Here is a 22,355-nt window from a genome sequence, read left to right on the forward strand (position 1 = left end):
CTGACTGACAAATCACATTTATGGTGGAAAGATTGTGAAGAGCATTGGGGAACTCCCCCCTCTCACCTCTGAGCCTTACACCATTGAAATTGGGTGGCTATAACAAAATTTAATGAATGAATGAATAAATAAATATATTTCCAGGTAAATAATTGCAAATTTGAGCCAGCCTATGAGAACTCTTTGTGAAAGTGAGGACACGGCTGTAATGGATTTAGATATGTATTGATCAATTTTTAAAATATGGTATGCTAAAAATGGGAAGGTGAAACTATCTGTTCTTCTATGATCTAGATTTAATAATAAGCTTGAGTTGAACAAGTTTTAAATAGGTATCATATGTATCTTATTTTTTTTTGTTTCATCTCTTATGCTATTTTTTCAGCAATGCAATATATGTGGTTTACTTTCATATATTACTGATATATTCATTCTTTGTTATATTTCACTGATAAAATTAGTGAAAAAGTTAAAAACAAGACTCTTCATTTGATGACTCACAAAAAGCCAAAGTTGTTCAGTTGGAAGAGAGTCACATTTGTGATCACAAGAGTTGAGGGCATCCTTAGAAACCTTTCCGATCACGGCATAATCCTTCGCGGGCAAGATTCCCTTACAAATTTTTAAGCTAAGCAGAGATCTGCACATAAATTTGAAACTTTTAAAATAAATTCGTAACGGATTAAGACACATTCAAGCCCTACTGAGTTTAAATAAGTCAGTTTGTACAAAAATACCGCCTTCCTTTATGCGTGCATTTGGAGAGGAGAGCAACTATACGTCACGCTGGATATTAATGAAGGTACCTGCAGGATGAAGGGCGCCCAGATTCAGCGCCTTCTCTCAGTATCCCCGCTGAATGAAGAAAACAGAAAGGCACTTCCTTCCACCAATCACTCCAAGGAGAAAGTAGGCGGGTTTGATGCATCAGCTGCTCCTGTGACGTAATGGCGCACGGCGGCAGATTTGAACTTATACGGCGCAAGCGCGCTTTGATTCGCTCGGGAAGTGTTTTGGGGCGAGCAGCTGTCCGGAAATTCGCTAATTTTTGAGTCCGACATTGATTCCAAGAAAGAGTTTCCGCACCGCCGCGATGAAGCGCACCGTGCCACGAAGCACTCTGAAGAACCTGTTGAAGAAGCACAAGCCTCAGCTCCGTTTGGGCGGCAATGCCGACTTACTGGTGAGTGAGAATTGGGAGGGAAGCTAGAAACGGGGGAAGTGGCTGCTGCCTCCCCTTAGTCTTGCGGAGCGCCTTTGCACACCCGTGTCCTGCTCTGCGACGGCAGCGAGCGGGTGTGTCGGGATAGGACGAATTTGGGAGGCGACAGTTCAGCGACTTGCTTCCCATAGAGGCCCAGTTGGTAACTTTTAGGGAAGCTCACTGGAAAACTGCTTCCTGCGCTTCCCATTTACTCATTTATGAAAGTGCATTGCCTGAACGTGGGAATTCCATTTTTCTCCCCCTCCTTGTGGTTCCTTTTGTTTAAGCTTGTGACTGGCGTGTAGTGACAACGCATTCTGTAAATCATCTTTGTACATTATAGCGATGCTAGTCAGGTAAGCAGTACTTAACCAGGGATTGCATATGTCACAGCTCAACCCTCTGTACCAGTGTTAAAGGCTGTAAAAGTTGTCAGAAGCTTCTTTGACTGTTGTTTAAAAAAGGCAGTTCTGCCCCCCCCCTTTCTCTCAAGTCTTCTCGTGCCAATAAAGTTTCTTACAAGTTGTTGCTTTTGAACACAGAACTTAGATTTTTTTTCTGTTCTGCTGACAATCAGTTTAAATGGCAAAACCTACGTTTTGATAGAAGGAAAATTTTGTAATGATTTTTTTTCTAGGCCTTGCATAATATTATAAACTCTGGGAAGTTGCTGCAATGCAGAAGAAAGTTGTGTTTCTATTGTGACATAATGATTTTGGCATCAGTGTTTAGGAATGGACACTGATGTGGGCTATGTATTTTGTTTTTTGCACTAATGCAGGGTTCTTCAAACTTGGCCCTTTTATGACTTGTGAACTTCAACTCCCAGAATTCTTCAGCCAGGCACGCTGGCTGAGGAATTCTGGGAGTTGAAGTCCACAAGTCATAAAAGGGCCAAATTTGAAGAACCCTGCACTAATGATTACAGTAACTCACTCTTCCACAACCTTTGGATAATCAAATTAATCGCCATCTCTAGAGATCTGATAAATGTCTGACCACAAAAATGTAAACCATAGTCACTCACCTCTCTTAAGATTTGCAAATCACCTGGAATCCAATAATCTTTAATGTGTATATATAGTTGCAAACAGGTTAAAGCTTGATGTACTATGATACATAGTTGACAGGCTGTACAAAGCTTGGTTCAGAAATTGTGCAGGCTTGCAATAATAAGTTTATGTGGAGCATAAGATTGATTTATATCAGATATCGACTGAAACTATGGTAAAAGAAATGTAGAACTTTAGAAGATTAGGGTTTTTTATATAAAAATAACATCCTCACTAATAATATGATTCACTTATAGTGTGAATATCTTGCATAGTCTCAGAAGTAAATCCTATTGATTGCAGTGCTTTTATTTAAATTAAATGACAAAAGTCTTGATTCAATACTGTACAATATTTGGCATGGTTATGATTAGTGAAACAGGCTGAACACTTTAGGTGACAAAATAGAAGTCATTCTGTCTGGCTGCAATCTGAAGAATCTGGTTTTTAAACAGCAACAATTCACCAGATTTGGACTTCACAGGAACAATGAATCAAAATTGTTCTCTAAAAGTCAAGACTATGTACAGCAATGGTGTCAAACTTGCTGCGTCATGTGACGTGTCGTGACGTATCATGACTTTTTCCCCCTTGCCGGAGCTGGGGTGGGCCGGCTTCTGATGTACAGTATGCAAGTAGTCCTTGACTTACAATCACAATTTAGCCCGAAGTTTCACTTGCTAATTAAGACAGTTAAGTAAGTTTTGCCCCATTTTCTAACCTTTCTTGCCACAGTTGTGAAGTGAATCACTGCGGTTAAGTTAGTAACATGCTTGTTAAATGAATCTGGCTTCCCCACTGACTGAAGTTTGTGAAAGATGATCACATGACCTCAGGACACTGCAGCCACAAATACAGACCAATTGCCAAGCATTCAAATTTTGATCATATGACCATGGGGATGCTGCCAGAAAAACGGTCATAGGTTACTTTTTTCAATGGTGTTGTAATTTCCAATGATCACTAAATGAATGGCTATAGGTTGAGGACTACCTGTATGTGTAGATTTCACTCTTTTTAAAAACATTTTTAACAGAATAACAGAGATGGAAGGGACCTTGGAGGTCTTCCAGTCCAAACCCCTGGTTAAGCTTGAGACCTATATCATTTCAGACAAATGGCTGTCCAATCTCTTCTTAAAAACCTCCAGTAATGGAGCACCACAACTTCTGAAGGCAAGCTGTTCCACTGATTAATTGTTCTAACTCTCAGGAAATTTCTCCTTATTTCTAGGTTGGTTCTCTCCTTGATTAGTTTCCATCCATTGCTTGTTGTTCTGCCTTCAGGTGCTTTGGAGAATAAGTTGAGCCCTCTGCTTCATGTCATCCCCTTAGTGTTCCTTGGCTAAATTAATACCTCTCAAAGTTCAGGAAATGAACGGCAGTTACTCTGGAAGATTTGAAATTGGATGCCTCCATATCTTTACCTCTACCTCTATACCTCTACCTATTCTATATGTAGAGATATAAATATATGGTGTGAAGGTGTGTGAATGTATTTATGTATGTTATGTATTTCAGTCTCTTTGAAACCTGGCTAAGAAAAGGAAATTGTTTATTAAATTTCTATGGCTGCCTATCTTAGTATATGGCTTGAGGTTCCTAACAATTAAAAATACAAATTACATAACAAAATTATAATAAATTTGAATAAAATAAAAACAGAATAAAAACATAGCAAAAATTATAAATAACAAATAAAAAGGCAACCAAGAAAAAAAAATCCACAACAAAAACAATAACAATCATAGTTAACACAACCAAGAAACAGGCTTGTCCATTCCATCAGGACCCCAGGCTTAATGACAAAACCTTTAAGATTTCATAAAAAGCCAGAAGGATTGGGGCAAGACTGATAGTATCTATTTAATTGGATCTGTTGGATCAGGATTATCCATAACTAATGTAAAATGCTGTTGTACATTGTTTACTTGAAAGGAAATGCTTCCTAATGACCACTAAGAAGCGATCTAGGAGCCGTCTCACCCGGCTCCTAGATCGCGTCATGGGTCCTGACTGGCCAATCTACACTTTGGTCGTAGTTTGTGTGTTATTGCCTGTACCCTCTCTACTTTTCTTACATGTGTGTGCATTATTGCCCCTTCCCTCCTCGTGTAATCGTGACTGAGAGGGATTCTTTGCTTTCCTTCTTTGCTCGCCTGTGAACTCTGCCTCTTTAAGTTGTTTCCTCTTCTCACATTCCTCCCTAGTAATACCCTTTCTTCCATCCTCTCCCCCTCTCTGTCCATCATTTGCATTCCCATTGTCATTGTTCCTGCTACAGGGCTTTGCTCTAAGCGTCTCCCCTTGGTTCCTATCCTCCAATCCCTCTCCCTCATCGGGAGGTTTGTTAATCCACAGCTGTTGTCTCCTCTCACCTTTACTTTTCCCTTTCTTTTATTTATGTATATATGTGTATATATGTGTATATATGTGTAATCAATCAGACCGGTCTGTCTGAAAAACTTCCTGTATATACTCCCTTGACTCGGCTGGCAAAGAGGGGAGGAGAGCCTGTGGCTTGGTGGTTAAATCACTGCCTAGTATGTAAACTGCCCAGGTTCGAATCCCATAAAGGGTATGGCTAACTGATGAAAGCAGAACAAGCTTGAAATGGCCATCTTAGTCTCCCAATTTAATTCTTTAACTCTTTGTCAGAAAAAGAAATTTGGGTTTAAAATGTTTCGCAGTTGCGACTTGAGCCTGCTTAACGCCCCTAGTTGGGGGGCTGCAAGGCAAAAGATATTGTAAAAAGTAAAACTGCAGTATAGCAGTTAAAAAAAATGTCAAGGTGTAATCAATCAGATCGGTCTGTCTGAAAAACTTCCTGTGTATATATGTGTATATATGTATACACACACACACACACACAACTGACATTCTCCTGGTTTCTAGGCCAGCATCTTAGCCACTAATCCAGACTGGTTCTGTAATAATCCTGAAAAAGAAATCCTGAAAAGAAAGCAATAAGAAATTCTGCCTCTATTATCAACCTGATCTAAATCCCATTTTTAAGGCAGATTATTGGGAGAAAGAGTTAGTTGGGGGTAGGGAGACTGAGTTCTAGGTCTGATTCAGACACAAAGCCAAGTGGGTGACCTTGGCCCAGGCCCTTTCTTTTAGCCGTAGGAAGCAGACAATGCTATTTCGAGAACATTTTAATTGGCATCATCATAAATCATTTTATAGATTAGTTAGCTTGCTGTGATGTATTTGAGATTTTTTGGAAGATTTAAAATTTTGTACTTTTCTTTAAAAGGTACATTTGAACTTCTTGCTGTTCCTGTTTCGGTTAGCAGAGGAAGCCAGGACCAAAGCTATTGAAGAAAAGAGTAAAATAATTAAATATGAACATGTTGTCTCTTCCGCAAAGGTAATCATCGTTAAGTTCTTTCTTGAATCTTACTTTGCATACTATAACGTTAAAGCTGCCTACAATTGTATTAAAGTCTAAGGGAGTATTCAGATAAAGCTACCTTTTATAAAGAAGATTTTTGTTAAAACTTTATTACAGTTAGAATTATATAGTGTTGTATAATTATATTATAAATTTATGTTAGAACATGTGTATTCAAATTAGGGTATCATTACTAAAAGAAAAATCAGCAAATTGGATTAAATGTAACTGCCTTTTACAATAATTCTGTGTGCTAAAATATAATTAAATTAATACAGTAAAAGGAATATTCATCACAAGGATATTTTAACTCCCACAGAAAGAACTTTGTAGTAATCTAAATGGAAGATTCCTAAAGAGTAGGCTACCATGACCAGGCCATCCCTGTCAGGGCCGCTGGACATGGCATTGCTGGCTAAAGACATGGTCACCTATGCCATCTAAGCCTTAAAAGATAACGATGAATCCACAGAGGCTATCTACCTGTTCCTTCATAAGGAGTGTGGCTCCAAAGAATAGCTAGATCTGTGAGCTACCAATCCATATGTCTTACCAAGTTTTGTTTTTTGAGCAACACTTCTCTGGTACCTCCACTACCTTACTTTAAAAAAGGGAGAAATAAAACTCTACAGTATAATGTTACTCAACCACAAGCCCCTGATGGCCTCACTTGATACCTTTGTATAGAATATAAACAAAGGTAACAAAATGCAGGATCCCATGACTGCTAAGCCAAGCTGAAGCCTGCTAAGGCCAAATCAGGAGGTAGAAGCAGAACTACTAAGGGGCATCCTCTCACTTCGTCCAGAATGATTGACTCAGCCAGACGGCAGTACAAAAATCTGCCATAAGATTAAAGAAAATGAACTTTCCCTCCCCCACCCCCAAAGCACATCAGTTTAGGCCAACCAAAGCAGTTTCATTGCCAAAATCAAACTTGAACTTTGAATGAATTGAATCAGGTAATCTGTATCATCCAGAAACATATGAAACTAATAGCCACTATTTTATCCAGTGGGAAATTTGCAGTAAAGTAATATTCACAATAGTTATGGTTCTCTTTCAAAGAAATATGGAATGTAACATTTACCTCATTCTGGACCTCCTACATAAGTACTTTTCTACTAGGTATTGATAAATCCTAAACTATTTGCACTGCTGACTTAAAGAAGTGAAAAGACACAAATGATACAAAAGCCTTGTTTATTATAGGTATAAAATCACTGTTTTACTAGAGTGACCATTATAATCTAAAGCATTTCATATTAAATATATGACTAATTTTAAATGAAATAATAAGCTTTTGTATCTATATGTTTTTCTTTCCAGATAATTTTAAAGAAGAGTCGAGGCTAAAGGAAAGAGGAGTTCTTAAATTCATTGACATTCACGGATTCTTATACATATGCAGTTTAGATATTTGTGTTTTATATTTTCAATTTGTTTTGCATTAAATAATGTCTTAGAAATAAATCTTAATTCATTGTAGTAATTGATGAAATTTAGTAAACGTGTTAGTAAAATCAAGATCAGTGACTGAAATAGTTTTAATATTTATAAAATATTGCTTCTTTGTGTAATGATTATATAAGATGCCTTATCTGAGAACCTTAAACGTAAACTTAACTGATAGTCGTTATGTATTTCTACAAACCTTTAAAAACCAAAACCTTATTATCCAGAGGATATTATTAATGTGCAAGTAGTGTACTGTTTATACCTTTTTAAACTTCTGATCCTAAATTACATTTCAAATAAATAAACTTTCAGCTAATAAATATTTGATTTTATAGTCTTGTACTGGAAGACAGATTTTTAAAACACAAAATTGTAAACAAAATATAAAAATATTTCAAATATTACCATTTGTAGTAATAAAGCTATTATAGACTGCATTCTTCATGTTAATTTTTCATGTTATTTTGTTATAAGTTGGAGGGAAAAAAATAAAATACCTAATTGTAAAGAAACTTGTCTTCAGTCTTACAGTTTTTGGAATGTCTACACCATGATATCCTTCAAAGGGAGAAGTTAAGGCAGAAATAAATTATTTTTGGAAAAGAAAGCCACTCACTTTTAAAATGTTTTGTACAGCTTCATGGTTAAGTAAAAGGTATACCAGGCATTGGACTAAGTCCTATTTTAATTAAACAGATTATTGTGTTTTGCTTCATGATTGTATGATGAAATCTAATACAATCTAATTCTATAAATCAGTACTGTGATCAATACCTTTGATATAGACAGCAATACAACCAGTGTAATTTTCATTTAGTCAGTGCTCTTTTTAGAAATCTCATCTCTTTCAAAATGGCTGTTCCTTTTGCAACCATAAGATGGGGATAGAGTAAAGTATCCCATATATTTTCCCTTTTATGTAGATTTCTGCTTCATTAAATCTGCCTCTTAAAGAATTATTATGTTACATTAAAGCACTGTCATGAAGTATCTTATTGCTGACAGATGTAGGGTGATTAAGGATTTCATTTTAATTGCAGTTTTGTATGAAGGAAGGGAACAGCTTCAGAACTTTCATGCCTCTTGTTAATGAGATCTGATGAGAGAAGTTAAATTTCTGTGTTTTGACAGCGTGCTAAATATATTCTATTTTTCACACTAAGAAGTGTCATTTTCTAATCATCCAACATAATCAACGGTGGCTGGTTAACACTTTAGAGATTATTGTCAAGGAACAGTGTTTATATTAGTCAATGTAGAAGTGTTTTTAATGCAGAGTACTTAAAAAAGCGACTAGATGTAAGCACAAGTTTCAGAAAACAACCAATCTTTCATCAGTTGATTTTTCTGCAGTAAAGTAGAATAGTAATAATCCTCACCCCCATGACAAATAGTTGTTATGGAGAAAGCAATGTAACACTTTTCGTTTGGCTAGATTTAGAAAAAAATTAAGTTTAAAAGGAAATATGCAATGACAGTACACTTAAGATTATAAGTTATGTATTAAAGCTTTAAACCATATCTATGTTTGAAGATTGTAATATCACATTTAAAAACCCCAACTATATTGTTGAATATATATAAGAGTCTAGATATGGATAAGAGTCTAGTCAGGCTTTAATAGGTCTCTGTTTTATTCATTTGACTTGCCTTTATTTTATATTGTTCTTATCTTAATTTATGGAGATTTTAGTTCTTTGAAGTTTTGCATCTTCTGTAATTGTTTGCTGATAGTCTCCATGTTTTGCATATTCATATTTACAACAGCAGTTCTTCACATGATTAAAAATCATTAGTTAACTTCTTCAGATTTGAACACATTTTTGTATTCTCTTGTACATTAAGGCAAGTAGGCCACATTAATAGTAGTTAGTAGTCTGGGAGGTGAGCTCTTTCTCATGCTTCTAGTATAACATAGAAAGTCCTCATGGGGCAAGATGAACCTTATTTAAATATCATGTTTTCGTCTTATTTTTATCCTTTATTTTTTGCCTCCAAAAGAGGCATCAGGTCTTATTTTTGGGGGGGGGGGTCTTTTGTACTCACCTCATGATGGCGGCATCGACAGCGTGGCTCATTTCTTCTGCAGCCAAAGGAGTAGCTTCATTCTGTAGTTGAGAATGGAGCTCGGGCCTGCATTTCGCAGTCAGAGGCCTTTGCGGAAGCCTCTGCAGCTGAGAACTTAGCTAAGAAATGCAGGCCCGAGCTCCATTCTCAGTTGCAGAATGAAGCTTCTCCTTCAGCCGGCGAGGCAAGTGTCGATACATGGGAGACCTGGCTGCAATGGTAAGCTCCATCCCTGCCCTAGCTTGATTTTTAGTCGTGCGCCTCACCCCCAAACTAGGGCTTATTTTGGGGATAGGGCTTATATTAGGCCCACCCCTAAAATCAAACTAGGTCTTATTTTGGGGGGTAGTTTCCCTGTTATTAGAACAAGGGAAGAAAATATAGACAGTTTTAGAGCTGTATATGTATTACTCTTGGCTGAAGGATGTGAATTTTTTTTCTCTCCCAATGTTCAAAGCTAAGCACTAGAATTGTGTATTGTTTTAATATTGCAGTAGAACAGGCCAACATTTTGTGTTCTAAGGACCAAAGTTTTAAATGGGGCTAGTGTACCTTCTGCTGTCAGAACAAAGCTCAGAAGTGTTTCGGCTATAGCAAACAATGGGAGCTCCATTTGAATTTCTTGATCCTTTGTTTTTAAGCCAAGGAGTGACAGTCCATGTTAACTAGTAGCAGTTACCTAAAATGCAGTGAAATTGGCTAAGGGGAGATTTTAAAGTTTGCAAACTCAAGAACTTTGGAAGTAATTGTTTATATACGTGTGTTCATATGTTTTATGTATCATTTGAGGGGCTCATGCTTGACAAAATCTCAAAATATTCTTTGGCAATTCTTTAGCTTATAATTTAGGTTTAAGGCCATGAAAGTGAGATGGGCTAAGTTTGATGAATAAATATATTTCCAGAATAAGGTAGTAAATATAAAGAACAGTTATATAAAAACATGTTTAATGAAAAGGAGGACTAGGGTTGACATGATAGCAGTGTTCCAATATCTCAGGGGTAACCACAAAGAAGAGGAAGTCAAGCTATTCTCCAAAGCACCTGAAGGCAGGAGAAGAAGCAATGGATGAAAACTAATCAAGGAAAGAAGCATCCTAGAACTAAGAAGTTTCCTGACAGTTAGAACAGTTAACTAGTGGAACAACTTGCCTCCAGAAGTTGTGAATGCTCCAACACCTGAAGTTTTAAGAAGAGATTGGTCAACCATTTGTCTGAAATGGTAGGGTTTCCTGAAATGGTAGGTTTATCTGAAATGGTAGAGTTTCCTGCCTGAGCAGGGGGTTGGACTAGAAGACCTCTAAGGTCCCTGCTAACTCTGTTATTCTGTTAAACGCACTCAATTTTCTTTCAAATCAACCTCTTGGCCAATTTGACTATAGGTAAGTATATAACATGCAAAATAATATTGCTAACTGAAGAGATTGTCATAATGAACAATCTCTTCACTTTTGCATGTTTTTCTTTGGGAAGAAAAACTTCAGTGACTGTATCCAAAAGTGCTCACAGCTGCTCCTCTCACAGCACAAGGAAAAAACAAAACAAAGCAAAAATTTTCCCCTGTTACTGCCTCAGCTATTGAAAACAGGAGAATAATCGTTGTGGTGCATACATTCTTTGCTCAACAAAACAACAAACAAGTCATTAAATACTTTGTAAGAGGGTGTCTTCCTCAGCTTGAAAGTTGAAATGTTTTACTGTTTTGAACTTGAAGAGGTTTGTGCTCAGACTGTTTTTCCCATCCCTGTAGGGAATAAATCCAGTTGAGTTGTTTCTGAGTCATTGTTCTGAGAATGGCTTTACATGATCAAGATACTATCACCTCTTATAAAGGATAACATTAACTACTAATATATTTAACTTATTTTAACTATGGCAACCTGATGGTTTCAATGTATGTTCTAATTTATTTATGTATTAATCAAATTTATATAAGCGTCTATTTCACAAAAAGTGATTTTGGGTGGCGTTAGCGTACTGATAGATATTTTCCTCACCAATAGGCCAGGACAGAATATTAATATTAACCAGTATTTTATATTTACTTAAAATACATTTATCCTGTTCTTCAAATAAATCAAAATATTTTCTGTTTATTATTTTGATTTAAATTGCATCTAACTTTATAATTTCCCCAATTTATTTGGAGAACTGGGAAATAAACAACATGTATACTTTAATAAGTAGTCCTCTTTTTAAATATTTTAGTAAAGAAGAAGATACATAAAAAGTAAATAGCTGCCTATCAGGAAAGTTCTATGAATTAATCAGATTTATATTTGAAGGACCAATGTGAAATGGATTTGAGATATAATTTCACAAAGTGAACTATTTTTTTCCTGGCCCTGTAAGCCAGTAAATAGACTTATTGTTGTGCTTAAATGCTTAACCTATTTGAAAATGTTAATAGTGTCAATTATTTTGAACAAAATCTAATCTTAGGCTATGTGTTTGTGTTTTTTCTTGACAGTTCAGATAAGTGTGTTGCATAGATTTCAAATACTGGCCTTTGAAGACTAAAGCAAAACTTTATTTTTCTTATCTCCATTGTATGGAGTAGAACATTTTTATGAACTTTTGCAAAGTCAAAACATTAAACACAGGGGAGGATATCCTATGGTTTATAGTGTTAAGGGAATTACCTCATCAGCTTGAAAGCTCAATAACAAAGTAAGCCTTTAGAATCCCACAGTTGATGGACAAAAAGCAATATATCATAGTTCTGGTGTTTAATTGCTTATTTTCATTACAAAAGTGTAAAAGTGCTTTTTATATTTTATATTCTTGAAATCATAGTTTATTTTAGTTGGTTTTAAAAGAAAATGTTACTCCATGGTGGAATATAGATATTAGAACAGTGGAATATATTACCAGCCATCACTACCATAACCCCACCACCATCTTCTAAAATTATTAACATGCAAACAAAATATCTCAAATATAACTCTGACATGTGTGTGTGTGTGTGTTTGTGTGTATGTATACACTTATATACATGCTTTTAGCCTTTCCACATTCATTAAAAAATACATTTAAGTTTAAGGCCATTCCATCCTCATTAACAATGTCTGATTAAAAGTACTGATAAAGACAAAAGAAATACCTGTATTTTTTGGACGTTTTTGATAATGCAAATTTATTGGAAAAATAAGCACTTCAAATGCTAAAAGTTTGTGGGGGTTTGAAATAAAGGTTGGGAAACAAGCACTGAGGTTTTTTTGGCCTCCCATACTTTTGCTTTTCCATTCTGCTTTTAAGTTTGTTTCATTGGAAAAATCCAGCAGTTTCAGCTATTTGCAGCTATTTGGTGGAGTGAAACACTCTTAATCTGACTTTGGAGTTTGGAAATCTTAACCTACTATTGCTCAGCTCTTGGTAGTCTCAGTTTATTTAGTTAAAACATTGGTGCTCATTTTTCAATTAGTGGAACTTCCAGAATGTTTTACAGTATAATCAGAATAATAATGGAACTAAAACAATCCTTTTTAAAGGTTGATAGTGAAAATATTCTATGACTACTTCTCATCCTATTAACAGTTGATTTTATCTGATTCTGAGATGATCAGGGGTGACCTGTCGACAATTACCTGTGATGCCAGGTTAAGTAGGGTCCACATTTTGAATGATTTTCTTTTTTCTGAGGGCAGGGACATTGTTTGCCTGGGTGCCAATCTAAGGCTGCTACTGGCTGAGGATAAGGAGACCTATTCCACTGAAGAAATATGGGAAATGATACTTGCCAACCAGACCTTCAATTGTAACGCTTTCAGTGGGAGGAGCACTCTGTTGGCTTGGCCTTTTAAACTTCTCGTTTGGGGGCATCTATCAGAGAGAGTGAGAGATCTGAGCCCTCCCAAATTGGATGTTTTGCTAATATTTGCCAATATAGATTTCTTAATTAAAAATTGAATTCCACTTGAAGATGTGTCTTCACTGAGCCAAAGTATGTTTCCAAATGGTGATTTTGTTCCTACTGGTACAAATTAAACTTTACAAAGTTATATTATCATTAAGTTACTAAATTAAATAATAAATTGTATTGAAAAGATGCAGTATAAATACAAGTAATGCTAGGCTGCAGTGCTGTATTCTTCATTATGAGCAATAATTAATTTGAAGGCAAAATCCACAATAGAATTATAGCACAGATTAGGTATAAATTGGACAATTGTGTACCCAACTTCAATCTGATTATGATGATAGGTTTAACTTATTCATACGCCAGTATTTTTTTTTTCTTAAAGCAGTTCCAGTGATTTTTCTTTTGTTTTGTTTTCTTAAGAGCACCATGTAATAATTCATATAATGAATAAAAACTATCCAAACATCACAAAGGCAGTTCCAAAGTTCAGATATTCCCCATTTCATGTCTCTCAAATCAGATAATAACAAATCTTTATTCTAATTCAAGGCAATCAGGACATTGGACAATCTTCAGAGTGAACTGCACTGGATTACAGCCTCTTGGTATATTAACCACAGTTAGGTTAAGTGTTCACCCTCTATCAGAATAATTCTTCATAATTGTTATTAAATTATTATTTATATTATTATTAAATTATAAAGAGTCTCCTCAAATCTGTAGTTATTATTAAAATGCCATTTAAAAAATAATCACCCCATTTTTTAAAAATTCTACATTATGTATAGTCCTGGTGACTGCCAATTGCCTCTTAAGTCTGGCTCTGTCCAGGATCTGTATGGATAAAGGTAATAAAATATAGCTTTCTTTCACTTTTTCTTCTTTCCAACCCAATGGAATGTTGGAAAGGAGTTAGATAAAGCTGCCTGGGGCTCTGTCCATCCATCTGTCCATCAACAAGATTATTCTTTGAAAACAGAATGGAACAGGATCAAATTCAGGGTGAGCGTAGAAGCTGGCAAAAGAGATACCTAGTTTGAAACAAGGTTGGAGCTGACTGGGGACTGTGGAGAAAAGAAATCCAGAAATATTTTCCCCAATGCATCCCTAGGGTAGAGGCAGACAGGCAGCAGCTCAGAATGCTGCCGATTGCTCTGTTCTTAAGCCCCTCACATCCGCCTCTCTCCTAGTTATGTGATCCAGAATGGGACTGCAATTAAGGCGCTGGGCAGAATTCCAGCAGCCATGCTTTTACATGCTTTCCTATCTTCTTTATGATTTCCAAGCCAAAGGAATGTTGGAAAAAAATATGTAAAGGGGCTTGGCTCTGTCCATTAGCAGGATAATATTCTGAAAACTGAACAGAATGGGACCAAATATGCAGTTAAATGAGAGTCTAGCGAAAGAGAGATTAAGTTTGAAAACGGGCCCAAGCTAGCTGGAAACTAGAAAAGTTCCCCAATGCATCCGTACAGATGAAGCAGTTGGACAACATCAGAAAATGTTAACTTATGGTCATGTGACCCAGAGTATGCCTATGCAGTCCACTTTGTGCCTCCCAATTGCATGCACAGAAAACACAAATGTAAGATTAGGAAGATCAGGAACATATATAGGTGTTATTTCTTCATGCAAATCTTCATCCCATGGAAGAAATATGGATGCCTCTTATTAATTAATTTAAATAATTAATAAAGAAATAAATTAACTAATAATTAATATTGATTCCAGGAGTTATGCTCTGCATGTTCTCCCCACTTTATTTTTTTCCTCACTCCAAACATTTGTGAAATGGCTCAGAAGCTTCTCAGTATTCAAGTTATTTGGGTTATTAGGATTTTTGATACTTTACACTTAATAACACATGCTAAGTAATTATGTTAAAATATATTTCAGGATTTAATCTTATGGGTCATAAATATATGCATTAAAATATTCATAGAGAGAAGCCTGTTTAATGTACCCCCAAACATCAGGACTCTTATCTATCTGCAGAGCAATTCAGATGTGCATATCAGAAAAACTATGGTGGCAAACCAAGAGGGCAGAAGTGATGGCAGAGATGTCTGTATTCCTGCATGATCCATTACTGTTTTCCCACTACAAGCCAGGCCTAAGCTAGACAACCAGAATTTAGTTCTTTCTAAAACCTCTGCAACCTAATTCCTGGTAACTTTTATTTTGACTATTTTTTGGGGAGGGGGACTAGATTAAGATTTCTCCCTCTCTCTTTCCCTCTCTGAGAGAAACTGTTTCCAAATGCACGCTGAACACAAGTATATCCTTTTAAGCGCATAGATTAAAGTAATTTAAGCTTGATATTTGTGCCATGCTATAATTATTTTGGTTTCAGGGATTATGGATGGTGACAGCATGACATCACTGCAGTGGGTGGAGTCCAAAAGTTGCCAGAGGTTAATGCCCCCCCAAGGGCCAAAATTGACCCAATTTGGGAGAAGATGAGAGATTAATGCATGCCTTAAGCTTCTGCAATGTCCCCAAGAACTGATATTGCTATTATTATTGACCTTTACATTTTGGTCACAAAAAGTAGCCATATGAATTATGTAGATTGCCGAATATAAATTTCTATTGATCTTTTTTTAAATGAACACAGAGAATTGACATATTATATGTCAATATTACATTATACCATATAATAATAATAATAACAACAACAACAACAACAACAACAATAATAATAATAATAATAATAATAATAATAATAATAATAATAATAATAATAATAATAATAATAATAATAATAAAAAGTTGGAAGGGACCTTGGAGGTCATCTAGTCCAACCTCCTGCTCAGGCAGGAAACCCTATACCATTTCAGACAAATGGTTGTCCAGTCTCTTCTTAAAAACTTCCAGTGTTGGAGCATTCACTGCTTCTGGAGGCAGGTTGTTCCACTGGTTAATTGTTCTAACTGTCAGGAAGTTTCTCCTTAGTTCTAGGTTGTTTCTCTCCTTGATTAGTTTCCATCTGTTGCTCCTTGTCCTGCCTTCAGGCGTTTTGGAAAATAGCTTCACTCCCTCTTCTTTGTGGCAGCCCCTGAGATACTGGAACACTGCTATCATGTCCCCCCTCGTCCTTCTCTTCATTAAACTAAACATACCCAATTCCAGCAGCCGTTCCTTATATGCTTTAGCCTCCAGTCCCCTAATCATCTTTGTTGCTCTTCTCTGTACTCTTTCTAGAGTCTCAACATCTTTTTTACACTGTGGTGACCAAAACTGGATGCAGTATTCCAAGTGTGGCCTTACCAAGGCATTGTAAAGTGGTATTAATACTTCACGTGATCTTGATTCTATCCCTCTGTTGATGCAGCCTAGCACTGTGTTGGCCTTTTTGGCAGCTGCAGCACACTGCTGGCTCATATTTAAATGATTGTCCACTAGGACTCCGAAGTCCCTCTCACAGTTACTACTATTGAGCAAGGTACCCCCTATACTATACCTGTACATTTGGTTTTTCTTGCCTAAATGTAGAACCTTGCTTTTTTCACCATTGAATTTCATTTTGTTAGATAGCGCCCAGTGTTCAAGTCTGTCCAGATCCTCCTGTATCTTAAGCCTATCTTCTGGAGTGTTGGCTATTCCTGCCAGCTTGGTGTCGTCTGAAAATTTGATGAGTTCCCCATCTATCCCCTCATCCAAGTCGTTGATGAAGATGTTGAAGAGCACTGGGCCCAGAACAGAGCCCTGGAGCACCCCACTACACACTTCCCTCCATGTAGATGCAGTTCCATTGAGGACCACACGCTGAATACGGCAGTTCTAACCTACATTTTTCTATCTTACCAAGTAGTAGGTTGTGATCTACTTTATCAAATAACTTTATTTTGTATAGCTCAAGGCAATACACATAATACTTTTTCATCTATTTTTCCCACAACAGCAACCCTGTAAAGTAAGTTGGCCTGAGAATAACTGGTTCAAATTGTTAGCAAAAAAAATATTTAACAGACTAAATATCTTTAGACTTACATCAGGGTAAATATATTTTTCCTTTGGGCTATATAATTTTCAATACTTAAACATACTGCACATGCTGCATTTATTTGGTGTGCCCATAAGAAATATACTGCATGTTATAGCTAGTTAGTATAATTGACTTTAATATTATATAGAAAGCAATATTTTTTAAAAAACAAGAAAGTATAGTTGGGATCCTTTCTTTCAGTCCTTGGGGGAATTACACTGGCATATTATAATTGGATTTTCATTCCTAGATCCTATGCAATGAGGATCTTTGAGATCAAAGCTGATATATCTTCTGATCTACAATTTTCACCAGTTTCTAAAGGTGGCTGTTCTTATAACAGGTAACAAAAGTACAATTGGGTTTGATCAAGAGCTAGTTTGAAAGGACATTAAATAAGCTCAATTCTCACAGCTCAAATGAGTCATAGAACTATGATTTTATTTTATAAATAATTTTAAGGGATTATTTACAGATTTCCTCTCCAATTGATGTGCATGACTTTAGCATTATTGGAGGACACCAGTTGTGCTTTGGAAAGCAATAGGCTTACTTTGTCTGTTCGTAGATTATACAAATTTCCATGATCCCGATGGCAGGGATCGGATTCAGACCAACTGTTAAATGTTTGAAAGATTTGGAGAGTTTTTAAAGGAAAATGGGGTTTCTTTAGTGTAGTCTTACAATATTAGAACCTATATTTTTAGCTTAAATGGAGGGAAAGCACACCTAGCATGACTTCTTTGGTTCTTACCAATCCCTTTATTAGAATCTCTTTGTTTTCATGTGCGACTGCACATGTGTGAACTGGGAAGCACAAGGCAAGCTGCATACTGTACACATGTCTGGGATGAAGAGCAAGGGGATTAGAATGGAGCATTTGGCAACATTTCACACTTCAGTCTTACTGCCATTCCATGAGGAAGAAATGGGGGAATTCTTTTTTTCTGGCAGGCTCTCAATAGAACCCCAAACCAGATTGATCCTAATCTTACTTTCCCCTCAGTTTTGATCCCCTGTACCAAATCTGATCCTATTCTGTTCAATTTCTGGAAACTTATTGTGCTGATCAATAGATGGAAAGAGTGCTAAGCCCTTTTAAATACTCAGTGGGATTGAAAACAATAAAAAACAAGAATAAAACAAGAATTATGGCACAGCTTTAGCTGCTCATCCATAGCATGGAGAATTGAGGCAAATCTTATGAGAAAAGAACTGGCAAATTTATCCTTGAAAATAGAGATTCAAGAGGTATCGTGGAAGACACCTTCATATTCGAAAACTGTGGCCTTCAAATAAGCCTCTTTATAGTTTTTTTCAGGCCCTAGGCCCCAAATTAGAGGTTCAAATGTCAAGAAAAAGAATTTCCACTAAATAACACGAAGAATTACCAAACAGACAAGCTAGAAAAGAGTATCTTGTAAGATGGCAGGATATGGCTAAGAAGTTTGAAGTATGGCTAGATGTTGAATAATGGATTCCTTGCTTTGGAATAGGGTTGAACTTAATCTGCTGAAGCTTTCCAATATCATACTTTTAAGGAATCATAAAAAACTAGTTTTTCAATTATTAAACTTCATATTAGTCTAAATGGATTTCAATGACTTGGAATAATCATTACAAAGAATGGTATATATCCTTTGCAGTAGATTAAAATAGTGTTGAAGTTATGCAATATCTTTCATAAAGATTGCGTGCAATTATATGTCCTAAACTCTTGCTTTTATTCCAAACACTTAAAATTTTATTTTCTAATATTTAGGAATAGTATTATTTAGTTTCATATAGCACCAGTATTGCAATATTATATGACTAGGTGAGTCAGATATACAGATAACCAATTTATAATGAAGAATTAAAACTAGAACTAGGGAACAAAACCACATTTGACATATTCACTTAAATCTTAACAATACTTATGTTATATTAACAATCTTTTTACTTGATAGATTACATTAATCTTTCATTCTGTACAGAACGATAAAATATAAGTGTTAAAATATATTTCTCCTTAAAAACCCAAGACTTTTGTTTTCTTAATTTTTCTTTTTAATTCTGTATTTATATAATTATACTTTTGCATACAGGTTTCTGAATATGTGTGTATACATTAAGCTAATGGATATTTTCATTGTTCTATATAATATTTATTGACACTCAATAACAGATTTAAAAATTCTAGTGAAATGGCATATACATATTAATACTTGCATAAAATACAGCTTAGGGGTGAATTATATATTAAATGAGATGGAAATACTCATATGAATGTGGTTTTTCAAAAATCAGCAAAATCAGAACTGCTTAGCAATTGCATAGAAGAACACCAGGATATCCCAGATATATGGGCTAGACTGAGAGATAAAAAAAAACACCCTAAAAAGCTGCAGTACTATGGCTTATTTCCAAGAATATTCTAAAATCAGAAGAATAGGCATAGCAATCTATTAGAATGTGGCTTAAACATATCTGTCTTATATTGTATAAATATGAGAGATGCTACTAAATTGTAATTGCCATTTAAGACAAGCTGTAATGACTGAGTGGTGCTGGGTAAGCCAACTATAACTTACATTCTGGGTTACATGATATAACTGGATATAGAGTGTGGAAGGAAGAAAGAAACTAAACATTGCAGATAATGAACTACTGTTTATAATAATAATTGTAAAAGCTAAGACAATTTCTGTATCTTGTTCACAGACGTGGAAAAAACTGGATAAGGGTCATAAATATGTAGGAGGAAAAAAAATTATGGTCTGTTTTCCAAGGTTATTCGGCAATGTGAAAGTCTTGAACAATGATAATAAGCAGATAACTGGAAAGCAACATGAACATTAAATAGAATCATAATTATATAAAATTGGTCATGTGTTCCTTGAAAGTTCAAGAACGCTGTTCTTTCAATTAAAAAAAAGGTTCATTAGGTTCATTATTTTGTTCATAACTTAAAGCATGTCCCTTTTTAAGCATTAGGCTAAACATGAGTTCTTAGATGGGAAAAGCATAGAATGAACAGATTCAGTTCTATATATACTCCATACTTACCGAAGAGCAAATGTTGTATAATATTATTGAAATAAAAAAGACTAATGTATCACAAATCTGACCAGGATGTGCTTTCTCTTTTCTATTTCAGACTTTTATGGCCTAAGAACTGTATCTAAAATAATTTCATAGTTTAGGTGTTATCGAAGTATAATTCCATTTCTTTTTCAAAACATTTTATTAATCTAAAGCATTGCATGGCTGCCGAATGAATGGCAAATTTGTTTCCCAAGATATCCTGAGTCAAGATAGAATTCATGTTCATCAAGTTGTAATTTAATTTCAGTAGTGGGATCTTATCATCTGTATTTAAAAATTTAAATGGTATCAGTTGAGAATATAAACTAGTATGATCTTCTACTGAGTAACAAAAATGCAGCCATCTCTCTTGCTAAATTAAATTCTTAGGAACAAAATCCAACTTTAACCATCTTTAACTAGAATGATGATCCTTTTCATCTGGAGTAGATTTAGCCTTCTGTCCCTGGCTTTTAGAAACATATCTAAACTGTTATACTTCATTAAACAAACTTGTATTGAAAAACCACATTTTCAAAAGATGCATTTTAGCTGATTGCAGGAATATTACCCTCAGTGCATAGTCAGCAAATAATGAAGGATCATGTAAGATCAGCAAAAACAGTAGTGAGAGTCTTCTGGGTCAGTTTAAGGAAATGGCAGGAATCCGAGTGGCTGGTGCAAACCTACTCAGCAAGAAACCAGATGATAGGTTAATCCTGAGGATACCATTTTCATCAGCAGGATGGCATTTGATTCCTCCACACACACCCCACACACATACTTTTAGTGACCCTATTCTTTAATCTATCAAAATAAAAATTTTAAAAGTAGCATTTCCCCACTGAGCAAACAACTCAAAATTGGTTTACTGTGCAATGAAAGCTGAATAGGCTAATTTTATTTGAGCCCCCCCAAAAAAGGATGAATTCTTCTGCCTGTGAAGGGTTTCATCATCTCAAAAACAAAACTTTGAAAATAAATATTACTTGTGCCTGGAAGATTTGCAGCTGCTTTCTGTTCTGAAGTGTCCTGCCTTACAAAGATGGACACAAGCAAACCTTAGGACAAGGGTGTCAAACTGCCAGCCAACGGGCCGGTTGCATCGTGCAGAGGCCACGCCCACCCCAGCTCTAGCAATGCGAACAAAATCGCGATACGTCGCGATTAAAAAAAATAAGACCTTTAATTTCTTTAATCACGAAGATAAAAGAAATACTAGAATGCAGCCATGTTTAGTACAGGTAGTCCTCGACTTACAACAGTTCATTTGGTGACTATTCAAAATTACAATGGCATTGAAAAAAGTGACTTATGACCATTTTTCACACTTATGACCACTGCAGCATCCCCATGGTCACATGATTTATACTTGGATGCTTATAACTGGTTCATATTTAGGATGGTTGCAGTTTCCCGGAGTCATGTGTTCCTCTTTTGCAACCTTCTGACAAGTCAATGGGGAAGCCAGATTCACTTAACAACCGTGTTACTAATTTAACACCTGTAGTGATTCACTTAACAACTGTGGCAAGAAAAGTTGTAAAATGTGGCAAAACTCACTTAACTAATTTCTCACTTAGCAACATAAATTCTGGGCTCAATTGTGGTTGTAAGTCAAAGATGACCTGTACTGAACTGGACTGCTATGGACTTTCCCCTAGTCATTTATTTTTAGTGGGGGAAAGCAGCTTTCAATTGATAAGGGATTTGGTTTTTTTAAAAAAAGGATTCATACACTAGATCAGGAAATGCAAGCTACAACATTCAATCAAAATATTATTTCTTGTAATACATTGACTGGAAAGTCTTCAAGTAGTTGGCGTTATAGTAAGCTTTCATCAAGAGGGTATGTCCTCTTGATGGAAGAATATGAAGTTAGATATGCACTCTGGTCATTACCAATTTTTTTAAAAAAGCTCTACAAGAACTGATGGACTACTGACCTATGATAAGCAACAGAATATAAAATAGTTATGCTATCAGATCCGGAGAATGACATATAGTGGCCAACAGATTGGAAGAGGTCAACTTACAATAGAATACCAAAAAAGGAAATTTAACAGAACGTGCAAACTATTGTAAAATATCCTTAATTCCACATGCTAGTGAAATAATGCTTAGGATCAGCTAATGCAGATTAGAGTCCTACAAAGAAAAAAAACATGCCAGATTTTCAAGCTGGCTTAGGAAAAAGCCAATGAACATGAGACATTATTTCTGATGCATGTTAGATAATTGAGAAAACCAAAGAATATAAAAA

The 22,355-nt window shown here is 35.7% G+C and overlaps 1 protein-coding gene across 1 annotated transcript; it reads left to right on the forward strand.

Annotated features, from left to right (window-relative positions):
• The first annotated feature begins 1,006 nt into the window (after positions 1-1,006).
• CENPW (centromere protein W) lies at positions 1,007-7,581 on the forward strand. Its single transcript, XM_015818075.1, has 3 exons — positions 1,007-1,183; positions 5,515-5,628; positions 6,982-7,581. Exons 1-3 carry the CDS (start codon positions 1,094-1,096, stop codon positions 7,006-7,008), a joined length of 231 nt encoding a protein of 76 aa, XP_015673561.1. The 5' UTR covers positions 1,007-1,093; the 3' UTR covers positions 7,009-7,581.
• The last annotated feature ends 14,774 nt before the right edge of the window (positions 7,582-22,355 follow it).

This window comes from Protobothrops mucrosquamatus, unplaced genomic scaffold, assembly GCF_001527695.2.
Source record: "Protobothrops mucrosquamatus isolate PMUCROS unplaced genomic scaffold, P.Mucros_1.0 scaffold673, whole genome shotgun sequence".
Taxonomy (NCBI): domain Eukaryota; kingdom Metazoa; phylum Chordata; class Lepidosauria; order Squamata; family Viperidae; genus Protobothrops; species Protobothrops mucrosquamatus.